The 21,660-nt window shown below is 48.8% G+C and overlaps 1 protein-coding gene across 3 annotated transcripts in view; it reads left to right on the top strand.

Annotated features, from left to right (window-relative positions):
* SMARCAL1 (SNF2 related chromatin remodeling annealing helicase 1) overlaps positions 1-21,660 on the top strand; it is a 63,108-nt gene that overhangs the window by 28,564 nt on the left and 12,884 nt on the right. For 2 of the 3 annotated variants that reach the window (XM_075933020.2, XM_075933021.2), the window contains exons 9-10: positions 550-615; positions 11,379-11,519. In XM_075933020.2, the coding sequence (XP_075789135.2) occupies positions 550-615; positions 11,379-11,519 (207 nt within the window). The remainder of the gene's footprint in view (positions 1-549; positions 616-11,378; positions 11,520-21,660) is intronic. The other variant, XM_075933022.2, reaches the window with a different exon arrangement.

Below are 21,660 nucleotides of genomic sequence, written 5' to 3'. Positions count from 1 at the left end.
CGTGTTGTTAAGTTCTGCCTAAACTGCAACAAAGGAAATGTAGCCTATTCTGCAAGTCATGTCTCAGCCGGGAGGTTATTATCCACCTGGAGAGCCCTAACAGCAAAACAGTAGGCTTCTAATTAGATTTCTGAACTTCTGATGCTTTTCATTAACCCCTTCATTTGAGGGAGGCAGCATCACGCCAGGGTCCCTGTGAATTTCCACTTTAAGAAAGGACACACAGTGGCAAATGAAGATCAGTGGTGGAAATTCTTTGCCTCTTTTTACTTCTTCTCTCCGCTTGCTTGGCTTGGCTATGCTCAGTCATGGTTTGTGTTTGAATGTTTGTTTCCCCCCTTCCTCCGAATTTGCAGGCAGTCCTGCCCCTTTTGTGATGGTTTCACGGTCAAAATAGCCTGGTGGCCAGCCCAGAGATTGCAACCTATTTGGGGACGATCGGCTTGAAACATTATGAAGCATAGGATTCTGGGAATGTGCTCTTTATTCCAGAGCTAAGCTATGGATCAGGACCGAGCTCCATTCATTTTCTCGCCTGTTTTGTTTCAGGATGAATCTCATTTCCTAAAGAACACAAAAACCGCACGCTGCCGAGCTGCAATGCCTCTTCTTAAGGTGTGTATTCTGTATGCCCCCGCCCTCGACCGTTTCCTCCGAGGGGTGTAAAATCCCGTGTAATCAGTTAACTGGTTAAACGTTATGGTTAACTGATGAAGCAGGATCCGGTGGAGCAGTGGATCTGGCCAGAGCATCTGGCCTGAATATCTATATCCCAACAGGGATAACAACAGTTCCTCCCAGGGCTGTAGTAAAAATGCACATCTGTACGTGTATTTAAAAATAGCAAGCTAGACGAATAAAGGTCAAAATAATCCTGTTTGCCATTGGTTGTGAGACTTTAAGACTTGTAAGTTGAGCATATGTTGCAACTTTCTGTGCAAACTGCAATAAGTTAAACCAGGGCCCTTTTTCTGTTGCATCACTTTCATGTAATGTACAACACCTACTCGAGTGCGAATTCTTCCCCTCTGCTGGTTGGAGGATCAGACTTGCTCAGCTGAGGGGGTGTGAGAGAGAGCACTCTTGATTCCCTTACAACAAAAGGAAATTCTCTGTTCACTTGTGTGGAAGGCCCTGTCCTGTTAGATGGATTTAAGGTCTGTCACGGCTTGCAATTATGAAGTCCTGGGTGGACTACAGATGTGTTATGATTCCACCAGGTGGGTCAGTTCCTAGAAAGCGTTTTCTTTCCTATTTCTAATTACATGAGGATCAGCTGCCAAAAGGTATTTGTGGGATCCAGGATAGCAGGTAACATTCTGGGGCCACTCCAAAAGGAGACCAGTGTCCTTTGTTAACCTGTTTAGAATTTACGGTTTTACACTGAAAGTGACTAATCACACTTAATGGAGAACTAATATTTCCAAAATGGTGAGTTTCAGTCCTTTGGAGGGAAGTTGATTTTTTTTTTTTGTACTTTCAACTGAAAGTGGTAAGAAGCAAGGAAATGGAGGCCAAAATGTGCACACCAATTGTATATCAGATGCCCAGGTGAATGCCATTTTGATCGTTTCAAATCTGGCTGCTCTCATTTTGATTTGTGGTGCAGCTATTACGTATTTTCTCACTTAAAGGAACAAAAAAAGCAAGGTCTTGAGCTGACTGTTAATTTTTGTGCCTCAAATAAGCGCCAAAATGGGTTGATATAGCAAAACCTCGAGATTCTAAAGATTTAAAGGACTTTGTGTGGGCTAGATAAAAGTGTGTATCGTTTATCGTTACATGCTTTGAGACCTAGGGGGAAGGCCTCCCCTCCGTTCAGCCTGTTTATGCTGTGTCAGAGGATCAGAGCAGTGTGGTGTGGTCAAGGTGCCTCTCACAGGCCCTGGGGTAGGGGTGTGCCAGTGGTGGAGCTGACTATGGGAATGCTGTGTATGGCTGTGCTGCTGACTGTAGTGGTGAGGGCAATGGGAAGTCACGGGAGGCTACAGTTTGCTGCTTTTCTAGCACTAGTTAAAACAGCAAGCCCCAGAGCATAGCTATGTACTCTCCCCGCTTGGAGAGAGACACCTGTGCTAGCTCCGATCGAGCTTGTTGCTAAAAATAGTTAGCTCTCAGCAGTGGGAGGGACTAGCTGCCCTGAGCATCATTCTGTAGCCTTTGATGGGCATATGGCCAAGACATCCCAACGCTCACCACTCGTTAGCACACTTGCTCAGAGCTAGCACGGGTATGTCTCATGTTGGGAACCACCCCCAGCTCAAAGTGCAGACAACCCCTTCGTTGAACTGTGGGCCTCTCTATTCTCTCCCCCCCTGCCCCCGCCAGAGTCTGTAGTGTGCAAATCTGCCTACGCCCCCTTGGAGAGGCAGCACACCATTTCGTTCTGGGTGTGTAAGTCACTTTCTTGAGTAGCAAGTATGTAGGCACCCTCCAAAGCTTAAACTCCAGCTGATTTATGGCAGAGGAAAAACCTCCTAAGAAATGTGATCTCTGCTTTTTATTTGCTATAAATATTTATACGTCTGTAACCACCGTGGCCGGATTTAAATTGAAATGTTTCTGCAGCTGATAGCGTGCTTCGCTTGGGTACTTGTTATCAGGTCCTTTTATTGCCCTGGAATCTGGTGCCGGCGCTTCCTTACTACAGTGGCAAGTAAAACTTCGAAATGTTTGTGGTGATTTAGACCAACGTGCCCACTACTCAGAGGAAATCGAGAAAGAAGACTTAAGTTGAGCATGAGTTTGGAAATTGCCGTCTGAGCAACAGGGCTGAATGCCTGTTTCCGAAACGCTTTTCCGTGGGCTTGTTTCAGTCTCGAAGATCGTAGTTGATCGTTTTCTAACCGAAGGTGGGACGGGTAACGTGTAACTCCTCTTTTTCTGCTCTGGTGTAAATGTGGCCTCGAGTAGGTGCAGGGTGGTGATGTACGTTGCTTTCCCGTCTACCCCGGCATAAAGCATGTGGCTGCAGTCCCACCGTTGTGCATTGGTAGAAATAATCACTCGTATAAACAGCAACGTGTCTTGGTCTTCTGTACTGGACACCAGAGATTTTTCTGCTACTCCCTCAAGGGCCAGGCACGGGTAGGGAAGAAGTTTTGGTCCTCCCAGTTTGGAAGAGCGTGTTTTGATTTAGTACTTTAAAAAACCAGGCTGCGTGTATGGTTGCCAACTTCTTAATCCCACCAAACTGAGCACTCTTGTCCCGCTTGCTCCACCCCTCCCTCTGTTGCTCACTTTCCCCTCCCGGCTGGGGTGCAGGAGGCAGGTGAGGCAGGGGCGTAGCACCCACTTAGCATCCAGGCCCACCGCTCCCAGGCCTGGCTCTTTTCCGACCCCGGCGCTTGCCTGTCTGCCGGGCGCTCCTGTGAGGGAATGGGATTGGGATGTGGGGGCTTGCCCTGTCCAGCCAGGGAGTGGGGGCTGTAAGATGGGCACCGTTGTTGCTGGAGAGCCATCTCCCCGGGATGCTGCCTGGGGCCCTGGAGGGCCTGGCCAGAGCATCCATCACCCACTGAAAGGCTGTCTGGAGTGGTTGGGAGGAGATGTCCCCAATGCCCCCCCCCCCTTGTCATTGTCTGCCCACCCGACCTGAGGGCCCCACTTGAGTTTCTTCTCCAGGATGTACTGCTGCGGCTGCAGGCTCTGGGGTGAGGCCAGGGATAAGGGATTTGGGATGCAGGAGGGGCGCTGAGTTGGGACAGGACCTTGGTGGAGGGTTCTGGAATGGAGTTAGGGTGTGGAGGGGGATCCTGGGGGGAGAGAATTGGGGGCAGGTCCTGGTGGTGCTTTCACTGCGGCTCCCAGGAGGTGGCTGCCAGGTCCCTGTGACCCCCAGGTAGGGAATCTGCTTTAGCTCTGAGTCGCCACTGTGATGCCAGGCAGACTTTTAAGGCCCTGTCACGTTCCCCTTTGAAAACTGGATGCCTGGCAACCCTAGCTACATAAAGTCATAGGAGTGGAAGGGGCAGCAAGGCAGGACTAAGGATTCTCTAGAGCAGGGTCCCCCAACGTGGTTGCATGGTGACCCCTTTCTGACCACAAAAGTTCCTACATGACCCCAGGAGGGGAGACCGAATCCGGAGCCCCACAGCCCCAGGCAGGGGACCTGTTTTAGCCTTGTTGCCTAGGGCTGAAGCCCCGAGTGATTTTGCTCAGGCTTCTGCTTTGGCACCAGGCCCCGGCAACTCTAAGCCAGCCCTGGCGATCCCATTAAGATGGAGTTGTGACCCACGGTGGGGTCCTGCCCCACAGTTTGTCTGATCTAGACAATCTGTAAGAGGTGCTTGTCTAACCTGCTTTTAAATATCTCCAGCGATGGCGATTCCACAACCTCCCTCAGCAATGTATTGCAGTGTTTAACCACCCTGCCAGGTAGGAAGTTTTTCCTTCTGTCCAATTGCCCTTGCTACAATTTAAGCCCATTGCTTCCTTTCCTCCCACTCTTCTCTTTTCCACACTACACAACCCGTTTTTTTCAATCTTCCTCATAGGTCACGTTTTCTAGGTCTTCCGTGTATTTATTTTTTGCTCTCCTGTGGACTTTCGTCAAGTTGTCCACATATTTTCCTGAAATGTAGCACCCAGAACTGGACAAAATACTCCAGTTGAAGCGTAGTCAGCGTGGAGTAGAGCGAAAGGATTGCTTCTCATGTCTTGCTTGCGACACAACACTTCTGCTAATACATCCCGGAATGATGTTTGCTCTTTTAGCCACAGTGCTGACTCTTATCTATCTTATGATCCAGTATGGCCCCTAGATCCTTTTCTGCAGTTCTCCTTCCTAGGCATCCATTTCCCATTTTGTATGTGTGGCCCCTCCCCCCCATCCAAATTTTAATTGCTAACTGGGGTGCCCGCTCCATACCTTCTCCCTCTTCCTCTGGGTTGCCCACCACAGGCTCCCTTTACCTGTGGCAACACAGCAGTCCTCCTACAATAATATTGCAAACCTGCCTCCCCCAACTCCTTCTTGGGTCAGGAACCCTCCAATTACAATACTGTGACATTTCAGGTTTAAATACCCGAAATCATGAAAATGTACAATTTTTAAAAATGCTACAACCATGAAATTGACCAAAATGGACCATGAATTTGGTAGGGCTCTAGTAATGGGCCTACCCCGTCCCTTGTCATCTTCTTGCCTCTAATATATTTATAGAATGTTTTCTTCTCACCCTCCATGCCTCTAGCTAGTTTAATCTCATTTTGTGCCTCGGCCTTCCTAATTTTGTCCCCACGTATTTGAGTTGTTTGTTTATATTTGACCTTTGTAATGTGACCTTGTTTCAGTTGTCTGAAAATCAGGAGTCCTACAAAAATGGAAGATCTCCTAGTTAAGCCAGGGCGATCTCTTGCTGTATTATTTGTATTTCAGATGCAGTGGGATAGTTTGCTCGTATGCTCTTAATAGTGTTACTGAAAAATCGCCAGCTCTCTTGAACTAGTTTCCTTCTTGGGATTATACTAACCAACTCCCTAAGTTTGCTAGAGTCTGCCTTCTTGAAATCCACTGTCTTTATTGTGCTGTTTTTCACTTCCTGCCATTCTTCAGAATCACAAACTCTACCATTTCATGGTCACTTTCACTTAAGCTGCCTTCCGCTTTTAATTCTCTGTCCGTTTCTCCCTATTTGTCAAAATCAAATATAGAACCGCCTCCCCGCCCGAGTAGCTTTTCCCAGCGTCTGAAATAAAAAATGGTCTCAAATGCATTATAGGAACTTTTTGGATAGTCTGTCCTGTTGTGGTGTTTTTCCAACAAGTGTCTGGGTGGATGAAGTTCCCCACCACCACCAAGTCCAGTGCTTTTTATGATTTCATTAATTGTTTTTAAAGAGCCTCATTTACCTTTTCTTCCCGTGTAGGTGATATGTAGTAGACCCCTACCATGACATCACCCTTGGTTTTTACCTTTTTTATCCTCCCTAGAGTCTTTCAATCAGTCTGTCTCCTATTTCCGTCTCAATCTCAGTCCAAGTGTACATGTTTTTAACATACAAAGCAACACCTCTTCCATTTTCCTGAGCACGCTGTACCCTTCTGTGCCAATAGTCTGATTGTGTGTATTATCCCACCAAGTCTCTGTGAGTATGTCTAAACTACGGGGGTTTTTTCCGAAAGAGGATATGCAAATTCCGTGGGAATTTGCATATCTTCTTCCGCTTTCGAAAAAGCAATCGGGTCTTTTGAAAGTGAAAGTAGTCTGGATGCGGGTTTTTTCCTGGAAAAAAACACCCTTTTTCGGGGGAAAAAACCCACTCTTCCTTAAAAAAAGGAGGTTTACGCGGTTTTTCAAAAAGGGTTTTGTTTTTTGTTTTTTGTTTTTCAAAAAAAAAAAAGCATCCAGACTACTTTCACTTTTGAAAGACCCGCTTTTGAAAAAGTGATCGGAAGAAGATATGCAAATTCCCGTGGAACCAGGGCCCCAGAGCGCAACAACTTTGTTTTGGAGTTGCAGACGATTTTGGTCCTCAGGGCTCATGCTAGATTTTTGGTCATAATCTCAAGAGCTTGTGATTCCCTGCACCCCTTGCATCGTCCCATCCTACCCCAGGCAAATGCAACCACTGCCATTAAAAAAAAAAGACTCTATTTTGGCAGCAATTCTACGTTCTAGAAAGAAATCACTTGAGTATTGTGGGATTCGGGCTTCTGACTAGTCCTGATTCCACCTGAGCATGATCCAGGGCACTGTCCGACCGGCATAGAGCAACCTGTTCTCCAAAGTCGGTATCTTTCCCCTTCCACAAGTCTCATCTCTCAGGCGGGACTGGCTTCTGCCTTAAAATGGTCCTGGGGGGCTTCCTTTGTGTCCGGATAATACGTTAATCAGCTCAAAATGACAGAGTTAGCAGGAACTGCAGCCTCTGTCACTGCACCTCCAGCACCAGCTGTGTTGAGGAAGAAAAAAAAGCATCAGCTTTGTTAGAGAATCGTGGGGCTCATGCTGTGAAATTCATTGCCATCCAGAGCGCCATTGTATGCAAATGAGCCTCTTTGCATGTTCATTTATTTCTGTGCGGCATCACTTCCTCCGTTCCGCACTTGGAAGCGGTTGGGCGCTGGGTTTTGACCTCAACGCGGAGTACTGTACCTGCTCAGGGGTGGGAAATACTACATAAACCAGTCCTTGCGAAGCGGCTTTTGGAAGTGTGGCTAAGTCTGCGGAACTCGTCCCATCGTGTGCGGGGCATCCGTTAAAAAGTGCCTGAGATCTACAAATGAAAGGCTGGCTAAGAAGGTGGCATTATTATTGTAGGCCATGGTGATGATCGCTGAAGGCTGCAGGACAGGGCGCATGTTTCCAATGAACGAGACTCCACAGCTGGCTTCCCTTACTCACTTTCCCAAGGACGGAGCTATAGAAATGGCAAAAGAATCATAGAGCTGGAAGAGACCTCAGAAGGTTATTGAGCCCAGCCCCCTGCCCAAGGCAGGACCAATCCCAACTCAATCAACCCAGCCAGGGCTTGGTCAAGCTGGGACTTTAAAACCTCTAGGGATGGAGATTCCACCCCCTCCCTAGGGAACCCAGCCCAGTGCTTCCCCACCCTCCTAGAGAAATAGTTTTTCCTAATCTCCAACCTAGACCTCCCCCACTGCAACTTGAGACCATTGCTCCTTGTTCTGCCATCCCTCTCTAAAGAGACTGTGGGGAGAAGACTGCCAGCCTGGAAGGTTAGGATCCGGGGGCTGAGCAGTGTTGTATCGCTGCTGCTGTTTGTGGTAACATGTTTCGACTGGTTAGGAAGGTTTGCTCTTGCTGGAAAGTCCTTGCTGGTCGCAGCTGTCTTATTTTGCACTTCTGCTCCACCAGTCATTCAGCCAGCTTTTTCTGCTCCAGCTTAGTAGATTTTCTCTGTTTGTTGGTCTGAAATCCCACTGCTGACACCATCGGGAATCTCTGAGGAAATTAGACGTAGGCACCTTTATGCGTACAGCACTGCAACAGCCCAGTTGCCGGGTGTCTGGTGAAGAGGCGCTAAGCTGATGGGAGAGAGCCGTCCCATCGGCAGGATAAAACGACCTTCTCGAACACCAGTGGGAAGGTAGGGCTGTCTGCACTGGCACATATGTTGGTGTAACTTATGTCACTCGGGTGGTTTATTCTCCCTTCCCCACCCCAATCAAGTGACATGATTTCTGCGGACATAACTTGTAGCGTAGATGCAGCCTAAGCCGTGATCAGCGAGACTTAGCAGGAGCAAATCTCTAGCATGTTTGTTCAGAACAGTCACTGCAAGCAAAAGAAACGAGGAAACCCCCATCTAGCTAGGGGTTCACCCAGCTCTTGACTTTCTCCCTCGGTAGCAGCCCTTTTCATAGCCCCCTTCTCCGCACCTGTGCAGGGGGAGAAGGAACAGAAGCCAGACTTAAATTCTTGCGTACTGTGGCTCCGGGAGTCCCTCTGCACCTTGTCGTGGGGTAAAATGTAGGATCTGGGAAGAGGCCGCCTGAACGGCCAGGGAGAGGATAAAAGCCTTTCGTGTCTGTTGCTAATTTTCCATCGCATGGAATCCAGCCTCTGTCAGTAGTGACTGAAAGCTGTTGCCATCTGCTTCGGCGTTTCAGCAGTTCCTTTGGAATGAGGCCAGTTGTCTTAGCTCAGTTCCGAATGAGCAGGTGTCTGCGTCACAAACCTCCCTCCCCCCCCAAATATTTTTGCTCGTTAGGTCAGGGACCGCCCTGTTCTCTGTGTTTCGTACAGCGCTGAGCATCCTTGGACCAGTCCACTGCAGCATTGGCAGGGCTTGGTCCCTGGTTAGACGTCCTCTGCGTGCTGGAGCCAGGGAGACCGATCTCCCCTGTGAACCTAGGAGGCAGGGCATGGCAGAGAAGATTGCATTGCCACTGTCCATGCTGCGGTAGGAAGATAATTTTCCAGGGCTGTCAACCTGGCATCTCTTTGGGCGTGGGCAGGACCCCCAACAGACCAGCCGTTGCTCCACCCGTGATCTTCCAGGGTTCTTTCGTCGGTGGCCCCGATACGGAGCTGTGAGCGTGGGCACGTAGCTGGCATAGTTCCCGGGTGCCCTGATGCCTGCTCTATCTGCAGAGAGCAGGAGACCTTGGCACATTCCTGTGTTGAGTGCGCCAGGTGTCAGCCCCTCCTTCCAGCTCCTTCAGACGCTCCTGCTTAGCGTCCGCTTGCAGGCAAGCGTGTCAGCCTCCCGCTGGCACTGGCCAGGTTGGCCATCCGCCAGTGCGGTCATAGCAGGGCTTACTTTTGGCCCCTGTTTGTCCCCTATCTCTGAGCAGAGTTCCTCTGGCCTCTTTGAGCAGTGGCCCCCTCAGGGCTCTCGACTTAAGGTTCCCATCTGGGACTCGCGTGCTGAACCCGAGTCCTCTACTTCTGTATCTGTTTTAGCCTTTGTTCTCCCACTGAATCACATGTGCTCTGTGCCCTCCTCTTCAATTGAGGCAGCTGGCCTTCTGTCCCACACACGTTAGCCCCCCTCGCTCCCTCCCAGAAGTCAACTAAGCTGGCATCTCTTCTGTGTATTCACCTTACAAAAACCCTGCTTCTTGTATTAGCGAGTCTTGTCTGACCTTCGCTCTGACCACATCTGCCTCTCCGATCTGCTTAATAGGGGGAAAAAAATCCCAGTCACTTTGACTTCAGCCGATGACTATCTGACAAAGAACTGCGGAATTAATTTCCGGTAGCTGATAAGTGAACCCTTCTTCCTCCAGACTTGGTCGGCAAGTGAATGAATCAGTCTAGTGAATAGACTTGGGCTAGTGGTAGATCTCGCTGAAACGATAAAAGAATTTCATTTTCTTTTTCATTGCCGTGTGAATGAGCTGTCGGTGTAGATGTCATTCAAGAATCTCTTTGTTATTTTAATGATCCTGCATTAAACCATGCAGGAAATTACAAGGCATGTGTAATTTAACTATTGTGTGTGATATTAGAGCAGGGGAAATTCATAGCTCTCTAGTAATGGGGGGATTCGATATTATTGGAGGTAAGAAGGCAAAAGTGCCAAGTGAGGATTTGATGTTTATAAAATAGAATTTCTCTTCCATTTGCAGTTCTCTTTTGTGGGGAATCTTTTTTTTTTTTTTTAAGTGCTGACTTCTTTTCCCATTTGATCTATTGCATGCGATTTTCCTGCATGACAGTTGTTTATTAGCTGATGGTTTTGGTATCCAGCAGGCAGTTTGTATAGCCAGGCAGTGAAATTTGTCTCCAACTTTGTGTGTGTGTGTGTGTGTGTGTGTGTGTGTGTGTGTGTGTGTGTAATTTGTCTCGAGGTGTGTGTGTGTGTGTGTGTGTGTGTGTGTAATTTGTCTCGAGGTGTGTGTGTGTGTGTGTGTGTGTGTGTGTGTGTGTGTAATTTGTCTCGAGGTGTGTGTGTGTGTGTGTGTAATTTGTCTCGTGTGTGTGTGTGTGTGTGTGTGTGTGTGTGTGTGTGTAATTTGTCTCGTGTGTGTGTGTAATTTGTCTCGAAGTGTGTGTGTGTGTGTAATTTGTCTCGAAGTGTGTGTGTGTGTGTGTGTAATTTGTCTCGAAGTGTGTGTGTGTGTGTGTGTGTGTGTAATTTGTCTCGAAGTGTGTGTGTGTGTGTAATTTGTCTCGAAGTGTGTGTGTGTGTGTGTGTGTGTGTGTGTTTTTAAATAAGTCTCAAACTTTTCTTGCCTCCCTGCTAGGAATGTGCCTGCTTAACCAGTGAACATCACTCTTACCAGGTGATGCTTACCGCTTCTGGTTAACTGGCGGCCTGGCCTGGCTTGGCAGTGGATGCTCCAGTCCGGCTGGTACACTGTATCTCACCGTGACTGGAGGACTGCCCCCTACCTACTCCTGTTTAACCGGTTCAACATAACGTTTAACTGGCTAGCTGATGAAACGAGAGAGCTGCTCAAACGGGAATTGACATCCCTACTCCCTGCCTCGCGTGTCTGTGTGCAGGACAGAGTGTGTTTATGGCTTGCTGCTGCCTACTGGTTGCAGTTGAATTTATGCGGGAGGAGAGACTGCACCTTGGAGGTGCTTGAAGCCTTCCTGTGACATCTGCTGCTGATTCGAATGCTGAGCCCAGCGTAAGATTTGAACGGGTGTTGGGGCGAATGCCAGTTGTCTAAGTGCCGCAGTAAAAATAGACCACCCTTTTCCTCGGGAGCCACGACAGGCAGGGCGCTGTGCTCCTCCGTGGAGAAGGGAGCCCTTGTCCTCAAAACACTGTGGCCTAGCAAAGGTGTTTTTAAGACCGTGCATCCTTCCCTTAGGAGAGTTGAAACAATTGCACTTGACTTTCATTTTGGGGGAGTGATTTAGAGTTCGCAGAAGCTGCCTAAGTGGTTCCCTAAAGTGTGTGTGGGGGGGAGAGTCATCTGAGTAACAGACGTGTTCAAATTTGGTTTTGCAGGCTGCTAAAAGGGTGATCTTGCTGTCGGGAACCCCGGCTGTGTCGCGGCCCGCGGAGCTTTATACGCAGATCGTGGCTGTCCGACCAGCCTTCTTCCCTCAGTTCCACTCCTTCGGACTCCGCTACTGTGATGCCAAGCAGGTACTGGAGCGTCTTAGCGGTGAAACGGTAGCCTCGGACGCGCGCGTTCACGCTGTCCGGCTCCGGCAGGCTGCTAATCTCCTTGCCAGAGTGGAGACCCTCACCCCTCTTGTGTTCTTCCCGCGGGTAGCCTCCGCCTGTCACTTTCAGGAAGACTCTTCTCTTGCTCACAGCAGGGCTTTGAAAGCTCTCACGCTGTGAAGCATTTTGGGCTGTGTGTAAACCGTGTATGGGGGCTGGGGAAGCCAAGCTACTCAATTAAAACCTGCCTTAGCAAGATGCGGGCTTAACAGCCCAAAAGGCAAATCGGTCATCACAGCAGTAGGCGAGTCTGATATGAGAGGGCCGGACCCCGTGGCGTCTGACTGTGATGAGCCGCTGCAAGTTAGAACTAGCCATCTGGAAACCAATTTCTCGTCGTCTGTATGTTCATGCTTGTTTTTAACCGCCCGAGGGACTTGGCCGTTTGAGCACTGGAGCTCTGCTTTTGCTAAGTCCCGAGACAGGGGAGCAATGGAGACTTTAAGCTGCCTTTGTGATCCACCTCCTCCTGATGATTGTAGGGCTGCCGGGCTGGGACCCGGCCTATGTTAGAAACCGGTTCTCAAAGTTCATTGCACCGCAACCCCCTTCTGGCAACAAAATATAGGTCGCCATTACATTTCAAAAGGGTCGCCACGTGTCTCCCCAGGTGGCTCTTAAGAACCATTCACACATTTTTTAAATTGTCCTGGGTCACCAAGTCTTCCTGAATTGTCAAAATGGGTCCCCATCTGCTCTAGACCATCCCTGACAGGTGTCTATCTAACCTGCTCTTAAATATCTCAAGCGATGCAAATTCCACAACCTCCCTCGGCAATTTATTCCGGTGTTTAACCCCCCTGACAGGTGGGAAGTTTTTCCTAATGTCCAACCTAAACCTCCCTTGCTGCAGTTTAAGCCCATTGCTTCTTGTCCTACCCCCAGAGCTCAAGGAGAACAATTTTTCTTCCTCCTCCCTGTGACACCCTTTTAGGTACTTGAAAGCTGCTATCGTGTACCCCTCAGTCTTCCCCAGCCACTCTAGGGTCCATTGACAGCTCTTGGGGTACCAGGACTGTCCCCTTTCTTATGACAGTTCAACATCCTCCCTGACATTATCAGCCTGTCAGCCACTAAGCAAGCTTTCTCCTCTGAACTTAGACCAGCCCGTCCTTTGCCTTGTAAGTTAACAGGTGCATCCCACTCCCCTGGAATCATTCCCTGTGCTGTCCGCCCCAGTGCTGCACAATACCGGATCTGCTGTCCCCAAGGAGCAGGCTACCCCCAGCTTGTACCATTCCGCTCCGGACCTGTACTGTCCTTGACACCACCGCCCTGAAGTACAGCGACAGTGAGGAGGAGACGTTTATTATCATCGTCTAGATTCCAGAGATAGTGAGGATATTGGAAATAGGGCTTGTGACGGACCGGGCCGTGTCTGGGCACAGCTGAGGGCGTCCGCTCAGGGCGAATTGCTCAACTTCGGAGCTCCTTACAGCCCCCAGACTGGTGACCTCTCCAAACAGGCCACAAACCAGTCCCACAGAGCGCTTCAGCTGCCTGCCTGAAGCCTCGCGAGCAAAACCCCTCTGACACCCCAGCAATATCCGCACCCCAGATGGCCCCGGGCCTCATACACCGGTGGGGGGTCCTAGCACCCAATCCCACCTACCCCAAACAAGTTCTGTCCGGTTCCAAGAAACCAGCCACAGATCCCTGATCAATTTACCCTCTGGATCCTACCCACAAATCACGCTGGGCCAATCCTTTAGCATCTAACAACTAAAGGTTTATTACCACAAGAAAGAAAAGTATGAGAGTGAGGTTGCTAAAGAATCATACATTACATACAGCGAATCTCCCAGTTCTCGATGCAGGCTCTAGCAGAGCCGTTACAGTTGCTGGCTTAAGAGTCCTTGTTGCACATTCTAGGATCAGGATGGGTCCACGGGTCTTTCCGGCTCTTTGATCCCTGCACTGCTGCCTCTGGGATGAAGTGCTGAGCTGAGAACCAAGATGGAGTCCACCACATGGCCTATTTATCCCTCCTTCCTGGTCTCTTCTTGGCTACAGCAGGTCACCTGGCCCACGGCTACTTCCTGTGTTCCCTGCTGGTAGCCCTTAGGTATGAGTCACCATTCCTTCTTTAGGTGTGTCCTTGGCCCATCGAGTGCCATTGTCCCACAGGGCCTTGCTGATTAGCATGTCCATAGGCCGGGCTCTGCCCAATGCTCAACCACATGCAGAGAAATACTCAGTATCTACACAGATTACAGATTCCTAACTACACACACAGACATTATACAATCACATGACTAGCGTACATAGGATTAGCAGACAGTGAACTTTTATTCAACACCCCACATGGCCCCTTTTATACCTTTTTTGGGGCCAACACCCCCACCTACGGGTGCAGCAGTGATCTGGCTGCTCCCCTCAAATTCAGTAACGTGACAGGGCTGCAAAATTATAGCTAACCCATTCAATGGGCTGTTTGACCAGTTAACCGATTAAAGGGGGGGAAGGGTGGAGGGGCTGGAGCAGCCCCCCTGTCTGCGGTGGAATGGGAGGGGCTCCAGCCCCTGTCAGTGAACTGGAACTGGTAAGCCCAGTTAAGGGCGAGGCTTACCGGTTAACCAGTTAACTAGTCACATTCTTAATTGGAAACAAACTGGCTACATGTAAAACAAAATCCTAGCACAGCGCTTTTTAGAGACTAACTCAGCTCTCCAGTTAACCTCCTGTCTGAGGAAATCTCTCGTTTTCAGCCAAGGTTAGCTCAGCTCCCACCTCTGCAAACACACTGCCCATTTCATTGCTAGGCCCACGGAGAGGGGGTGCCTTCTCTGCACCCTCACACACCGCCAAAGTTCCTTGTCTGTGCTCAGAGACAGGATGGCCACCTCTGGCTTGGTTTTCTCGTATGCTGTTGCACTGTCGGCTTAACATCTCTTCATTAACACATGACTTTCTAGGTGAATGGCCACCCATCATGTTAATTTATGATGCTTCATTTATATATTTCTTTGATAAGATAACGAGCCTTGTGGATAAGGGAGAAGCGGTGGATGTCATATACCTAGACTTTAGTAAGGCATTTGATACGGTCTCGCATGATATTCTTATTGATAAACTAGGCAAATATAACTTAGATAGGGCCACGATAAGGTGGGTGCATAATTGGCTGGATAACCGTAGTCAGAGAGTAGTTGTTAACGGTTCTAAATCCTGCTGGAAAGGGATAACAAGTGGAGTTCCTCAAGGGTCTGTTTTGGGACCCGTACTGTTTAATATCTTCATCAATGATGTAGATATTGGGATAGAGAGTACGCTTATTAAGTTTGCAGATGATACCAAACTGGGTGGGGTTGCGACTTCTTTGGAGGATAGGGACATAATTCAAAATGACCTTAGCAAGTTAGAGAAATGGTCAGAGGTAAACAGGATGAGGTTTAATAAAGAGAAATGCAAAGTGCTCCACTTAGGAAGGAACAATCAGTTCCATACATACAAGATGGGAAGCGACTGTCTAGGAAGGAGCATGGCGGAAAGGGATCTAGGGGTCATAGTGGACCACAAGTTGAATATGAGTCAACAGTGTGATGCTGTTGCAAAAAAAGCAAATATGATTCTAGGTTGTATCAACAGGTGTGTTGTAAGCAAAACTCGTGAAGTCATTCTGCCGCTCTACTCTGCACTAGTTAGGCCTCAGCTGGAGTACTGTGTCCAGTTCTGGGCGCCACATTTCAAGAAAGATGTAGAGAAATTGGAAAGGGTACAGAGAAGAGAGACAAGAATGATTAAAGGTCTAGAGAACATGACCTATGAAGCCAGGCTTCATGAACTGGGCTTGTTTAGTTTGGAAAAAAGAAGATTAAGGGGGGACATGATAGCGGTTTTCAAATATCTAAAAGGGTGTCACAAGGAGGAAGGAGAAAATTTGTTCCTCTTGGTTTCTGAGGACAGGACAAGGAGTAATGGGCTTAAAGTGCAGCAGGGGAGGTTTAGAGTGGACATTAGGAAAAAATTCCTAACTGTCAGGGTGGTCAAATATTGGAATAAATTGCCAAGGGAGGTGGTGGAATCTCCCTCTCTGGAGATATTTAAGAACAGGTTAGATAGATATCTGTCAGGGATGGTGTAGGTGGAGCTTGGTCCTGCCTTGAGGGCGGGGGGCTGGACTCGATGGCCTCTCGAGGTCCCTTCCAGTCCTATTATTCTATGATTCTATATCTGGACAGCGACACACACACACGCTTCTTACTCCTGTCTGGGGGGAAGTGTATTTTTCACTTCTGCCTTGACTTGGCCGCTGTATTTTCAGTATGGTAACATAACCCCTTGTCTAGCGTCTGAACGCTTCGTGCACAACAATACTGAAGACCAGTCTAGACAGGCTTTCATTGAAGGCCTCACTTGACCGTCTTGGGTGAACCAGCCTGTATGTACCGGAATGGGGATAGTCTTGTAGCCCCTTCTCCCGGGGGCATTAAGGGGGTTTGAGTCACCGAGGGGTGCTCATTCAGAGGGGCACAGTGCATGCGGCGTGTCTTCACAGGCAGCTCCTGAATTCTTCCTCTCTGAGCTGTGTCAGCAGCACTCTTGGGGGGAACAGGCCTTAGTTTCCTGCATGGCCAAGACTGAATAGGTTTGGTATTTCAGGCACCTGTGGGGTAGGGCTCCAGAAGGTCGACTTGCGTCAGTACAAGCCACGTGGGGCTCAGGTTGGGATGAAGACACGGAGTCAGAGAGCTTCTCACGTCCACGCTCGGAGCACAGCAGCAGGGAAGCATTAGCTTGGGTCCCATAAAGGCCCGTGTTTGCGCCACTGTTTAAATGAGCTTGTCACCTCCCGTAAAAGCCACAGGAAAGGAGCCATCAATAGCCACGTCCTGTCTTAAATGGTCGCTGCCCAGAAGCCCCAAGGTTGCCGTAACTATTTTGCTTCATTGGGAAAGGCCCACCTTTACGAGGCAGCTGAGTATTGAGGCTCCTGCCGGCAGCTGCTTGAGTCATTAGTGCTGGTGAGTGATAGCAGCGGCTGTCGTGAAACTAGAAAGAATTCAGCCAGCGAGTCTGCAGGGAACAAGGGCTGCTTTGTGGGAAACAACGCCAATGATCCGTGACGGGAGGGATTGAGATTTCTGCATGCTCGGATCCTACATCCTCCGTGAAAAGAGTTGGGGACTGGACCGGAAACTTGGGAGTCAGGGAGGCAGGGTTTTGCTAATGCTGCACCAGACCAGAGAGAGACCTTCCCTGCAGTGTGCTCTGATCCCGAAGCACAGGAGGGCAAATTAAGAACCGAGATTCAGTTTGAGGGCTAACGCCCACTCTGGTGGGAGTGTTTTGTCTCCATGTGTCATGGTCCTGAGGGATGGGCAGCAGCCTGGGGACTAAGGAGTTAACTGTACCTGGCCAGGTAGCAGTCAGCCAATAGAAATGCAGACAGAGATTTCAAACTGAATTTCAAAGGAATTTTGGGGTTTTCCTTTTGTCTCTGGGTCAGTTTTGTGCTAGATACTGAGGGAGATGGAAGACGTGTCTCTCCAAGAAAAAGACTCTTCATAATGTGTAAGTAGGGTAACGTTTAGATAAATCCGTCAGGTTTGATTGTTTTCTGTTGTGGGACTTTGGAACTGATGTCTGTGCTGTTAGAAATGGGTTTTCCTCTCTTTTGTAACTAAGTTTTGAGCCCATGGGAAAATTCCCCATGCGTTTATTAATTGGTGGCTCTTACCATCTAGCCAATCCAACTGTGCTTGTAACAGGAGTATTGTTGTGATAATAAAAGTTCTTTCTTTTTTATTAACCTGGAATTGGTTCAGTTCTGAGTCCTGAAGAATCTATCTGTGGGATCTGCCTGCCTCTGACTAGGGAATAGTAATTTGTGTTTTCTCTTTTCTTTTTCAAGCTCTTTGGAGAAAAGAGCTTGGGGTTCCCTGGGGTTGGTTTCAAGTGTCCACCCCTGTCTGTGGTTCCAAAAGCACTTGATGGTGGCAGTGGATTTTTTTATCTCCAAATCTAGGTTTTTAGGATTTTGGGGGGAATTTTTATACCAAAGCCTGGAGAGATACAGTTTTGGGGTACTTTTGCGGACCCCCACTTCTGCATTTATCATGGCCTGCAGTCACATCCTCCGTCAGCTACGCGCCCTTTGGCTCTCACACGTTTAGCCTGGTGAGTTGAGTACTGGGATGAGAGAGCTCAAAGGAAGACACGCCAATGTGGCAGGTCAGTAGAGGGCGGCGGATGCTTTGAGGCTGCTGGCCATTTTGGGTTCCTTTGCATTCCTCCTAATAATTGAGATTTGGAGGAATCCCGGCCAGATTCTAGTTTTGGTAACTGTTCTGCCTCCCTAAAATTCATCTTCCCAGTTGCAAGTGGTGGACTGTACTGGCGCTCCAGCGTCTCTGTCTCCCGCAGAAGCAGCGAGGTGAGGGTGGTGAGTGGAACTGAACAGAGTAAAAGAGAGTTTGAAAAGCCTCTTAAAACCCACTGGAATGAAAGGTGCCATATAAATGAGTTATGAGTTATAATAAATCCTGTTGTAATCGTTACATTAAACAAAAATGGACAAACCTGAACCATTTAATTTAAAATAAAATCCTGGCAGTGCAGCATTTAAAAAAAATTGATTTAGTCTCATGGCAGAAACTGCACATCTCTGGCGGAGGCAATAAGAAAAGCTATAAAACTAGAGTTTATTTGTTTATGATCCAATTCCTTGGCACCTCCTGTGTTTTTAAAAATGCAACCAATGAAATGTCAGCTGTTTATTTACAAGCCCTGCTCAGTTTCTTGAAGTAGATGTTGTGAAGCCATTTTTCAAACTGGTTGGGGTTGGGAAATAACCGATAAAAATTAAATAATGTTTAGCTCAACGCATACTCCGAATTTGTAAAGGTTTGACAGCTTCTGTTAATGCTGTAATAAATTTACTGACTTGAGTGAGACGCTTTAATACTTTGATAAATTCACAGTTGATGCATTTGTTCTTGGATATTAGGGATCAAAGCCAGATGTCTGGTGTCAGAATAAATTTCTATTCATTTTTCCTTGGGTTTTATTTAGTAGAGACTAAGGGGGTTGAGATGATAGAGGTTTATAAAATCATGACTGGTGTGGAAAAAGTGAATAAGGAAAAGTTATTTACTTATCCCCACAATATAAGAACTAGGGGTCACCAAATGAAATGAATAGACAGCAGGTTTAAAACAAGCAAAAGGAAGTTTTTCTTCATTCACTGCAGTCAACCTGTGGAACTCCTTGCCAGAGGATGTGGTGAAGACTAGGACTTTAACAGGGTTCAAAAAAGAGCTAGATACATTCATGGCAGTTAGGTCCATCAATGGCGATTAGCCAAGATGGGTAGGAATGGTGTCCCTGGCCTCTGTTTGTCTGGTAATGGGTGATAGGAGAGGGATTACATGCTGATAACCTGTTGTGTTCCCTGCCTCTGAGGCATCTGGTATTGGCCACTGTCAGCAGATAGGATACTGGGCTGGATGGACCTTTGGTCTGACCCAGTCTGGTCGTTCTTGTGTTCTTCTTGTTCTACACTGTGTCCTGTTAAACATATAGCGCTCAGGTCGTCAGGTAATGCTACTTTTTACAATGATCGTTTCAATTTTTAACTTTCTCGAAATGACCCATCAGAACTCATTGCTAGGGTTAGTTATTAAGATTCACGTACTGATCTGGAATAGCGATGATGTTACAGAGCCCGAAGGCCACATTTGCGAGGGTGTGACTCCAGTAACACACGCCTGTAACCATGGAAACCAATCATGTAACAATGGCACCCTCCTTGGCTAACGGTCGACAGAGCAGGCGCCGGGCACTAGTGGTAGTGTCGTGGTTACAGCAGCATCCTTTTCTTTATTATCCGTGATCCTCTACCCTAAGCCATGCTCTCCACCTTCCGATGTCACACGGCACGTCAGTGTCTTGACCCACCCCAAATCTTACCGCGCTCTTCTATCACATGTAGTGTCTGTGTGTCTTCCCGTCCGGCATTAAGCAGCATGAATTACATCTCTCACGTGTGGTTTGTTGAATCCCTGCCCTCTCTCTCCACCCCCAACTTGTGGGGAGAATTGTGTGGGGAGGGTTTATTTTGGTGGGGTGTTGGTTTTGGGGAGAAAGGGTGGTTTGCTTTTTGGGGGTTTTTAGAATGAACATGCTTGGAGCAGAAGGTGTGAGGGGTTGTGGTGGTCCTTAGTTTCTGAGACTGGAAGCTTTTTGGGACCAGGACTGCTTTTTAGTTCTGTTTGTACAGCACCTAGCACAACAGAATCCACGACGGGGGCGCCTGGGTGCTACAGTAACAAATAATAGTAATAGAAATGTGCTGCTCAATTGTGGAGTGGCCATTCAAGAACCTCTGTCCCCTGCAGACATACTTTGCCCTTATGATAGGAAGCTCCCCTGGGCCAAAAAATCACATCCCTATTCCAAAACTTCAGGCTCTTGGAGAACCGCTGGCCCTGGGCCATTGAGCGCCTTTGTAGATAGGGACTTAGACATTGAGCTAGCTCCTTGCCCCCTCTCTAGCAAACACCAACGGGTGTGAGAATCGGCACCAATCGCAGTCCTCATTTTGCACAGTCGGTTTTCAGTACGTTTCAAATGGAAAGTCAATCCGTAACAACCAGACGATGGTTCCATTTGCGAAATTTCTGCAGGCGTCTCTGCTCACTGGCCTTGTAATCAGCCCTACCCAGAGCAGAATTGCATGGGCATTCAGATGAGACAAAGCACCTCTCGGCTGAAATTCCATTTGCCGCGTTCCGTTTCATTTTGGATACCACGTAATGTCGAGTTAAACGTTGCGATCCACCTGATGCAAAGAAGGTCACAAAGGCTGATCCCGGTAGGAAGTTAAAACCCCCGTTGCTTATGTAGCCTGCAGAGAGGAAATGGTGCTGAGAGACGAGATCCATTGTAACGGTGTTGGTTGTCCGTGTAGTTGTTCTCTGAGGAAGCAGAGAAGAGAGCGATAGGACGTGACATTCAGGAAAGCCCCCTCCAAAGCAGTCTTCAAAATCACGTTTCCAAACATGCCAGGCGCCAGCCTGGGAAGAAATCCTGCTGATTGTACCGAGATTGCTTCATACACATTAGCTCTTCATACACATTTGCTCTTTCACCTTCCCCTCCTCTCCAAGAGGCAGGTAATCTCGTTTTGCATTGGTGGTGGTAGTGGTGTTTTTAGTACACTGCAGTGGGCGTACAGGCAGAGAGACGTCTGGGGAGCCTGCAACCTAAATTTACGTTGTGTATGGCAGAGGATGCTGATAACGATTGGAGAAAGGACTAAGGTCACAGCAGGGATGAGCCTGAGGTGAGGAGTCCGGCTAGTCCCTGCCTTGCTGTACACCAGGTCTGGGAGGGCCCGCTAGGCAGAACGGTAGCTGCTTCTGGGAGAAGGGAACAGAGGGAGCCCGTGGCAAGCCGCCGTGGCAGAATTGATGCCAGGAAAGCGAGGTGCCTGGAGAACCAGCCGAGTTATGCGGAGATGGGGCCAAATGTCATTGTACCCACTTCCTGCAAGCTACCTGGGGGCCTCGGAGCCGGACGAGGCAGGGGCAGAAGCCGGGGATGTGCATTGCCCATCGGGGGGGTGCTGATCAGGAGACAGGCACGGTGGGGAGAGGTACTGACTCAACATTCGGTAGGTGTGCAAAGTCACTTAACCACTGCGGGCGTCGTCCTCCAGCCCCACCCCGGACACAGATGCCGGCAGGTAGCAAGCCTGCATGGATCCCTCTTTGGTCGGGCATTGGCCCCTGGCGCTGAGGGGTTTGGTAACCATTTTTAGAACGGCCACAGACGAACGGGCTGAAAGGGGAGCAGGGACGGAAGCAACAATAGCACAGTCCCTTCTCCACCTCTAGAGGTGCCCCTCCCCCTGGCCTCTCCCCTCCTTCTGCTTCTGCCTCCCAACCTGAGGCCTCTCGTCCCACCAGTGATGCACGCAGTGTGGAAATGCACTAGCCTGGTGAAATACATTGCACCTCTGCGGGCTGCTCAGTCGGGATTTCTGGCCTGGTGAGGTACTGCTCCTTGACCTGCCCTTGCGACCCCCTCAGTGGTCGCCTCCCGTCCCAGCCTAGCA

Source organism: Pelodiscus sinensis, chromosome 7, assembly GCF_052426305.1.
Source record: "Pelodiscus sinensis isolate ZL-2025 chromosome 7, ASM5242630v1, whole genome shotgun sequence".
In the NCBI taxonomy this organism is placed as follows: Eukaryota; Metazoa; Chordata; order Testudines; family Trionychidae; genus Pelodiscus; species Pelodiscus sinensis.
This window is presented reverse-complemented; position numbering and strand designations above follow the sequence as displayed.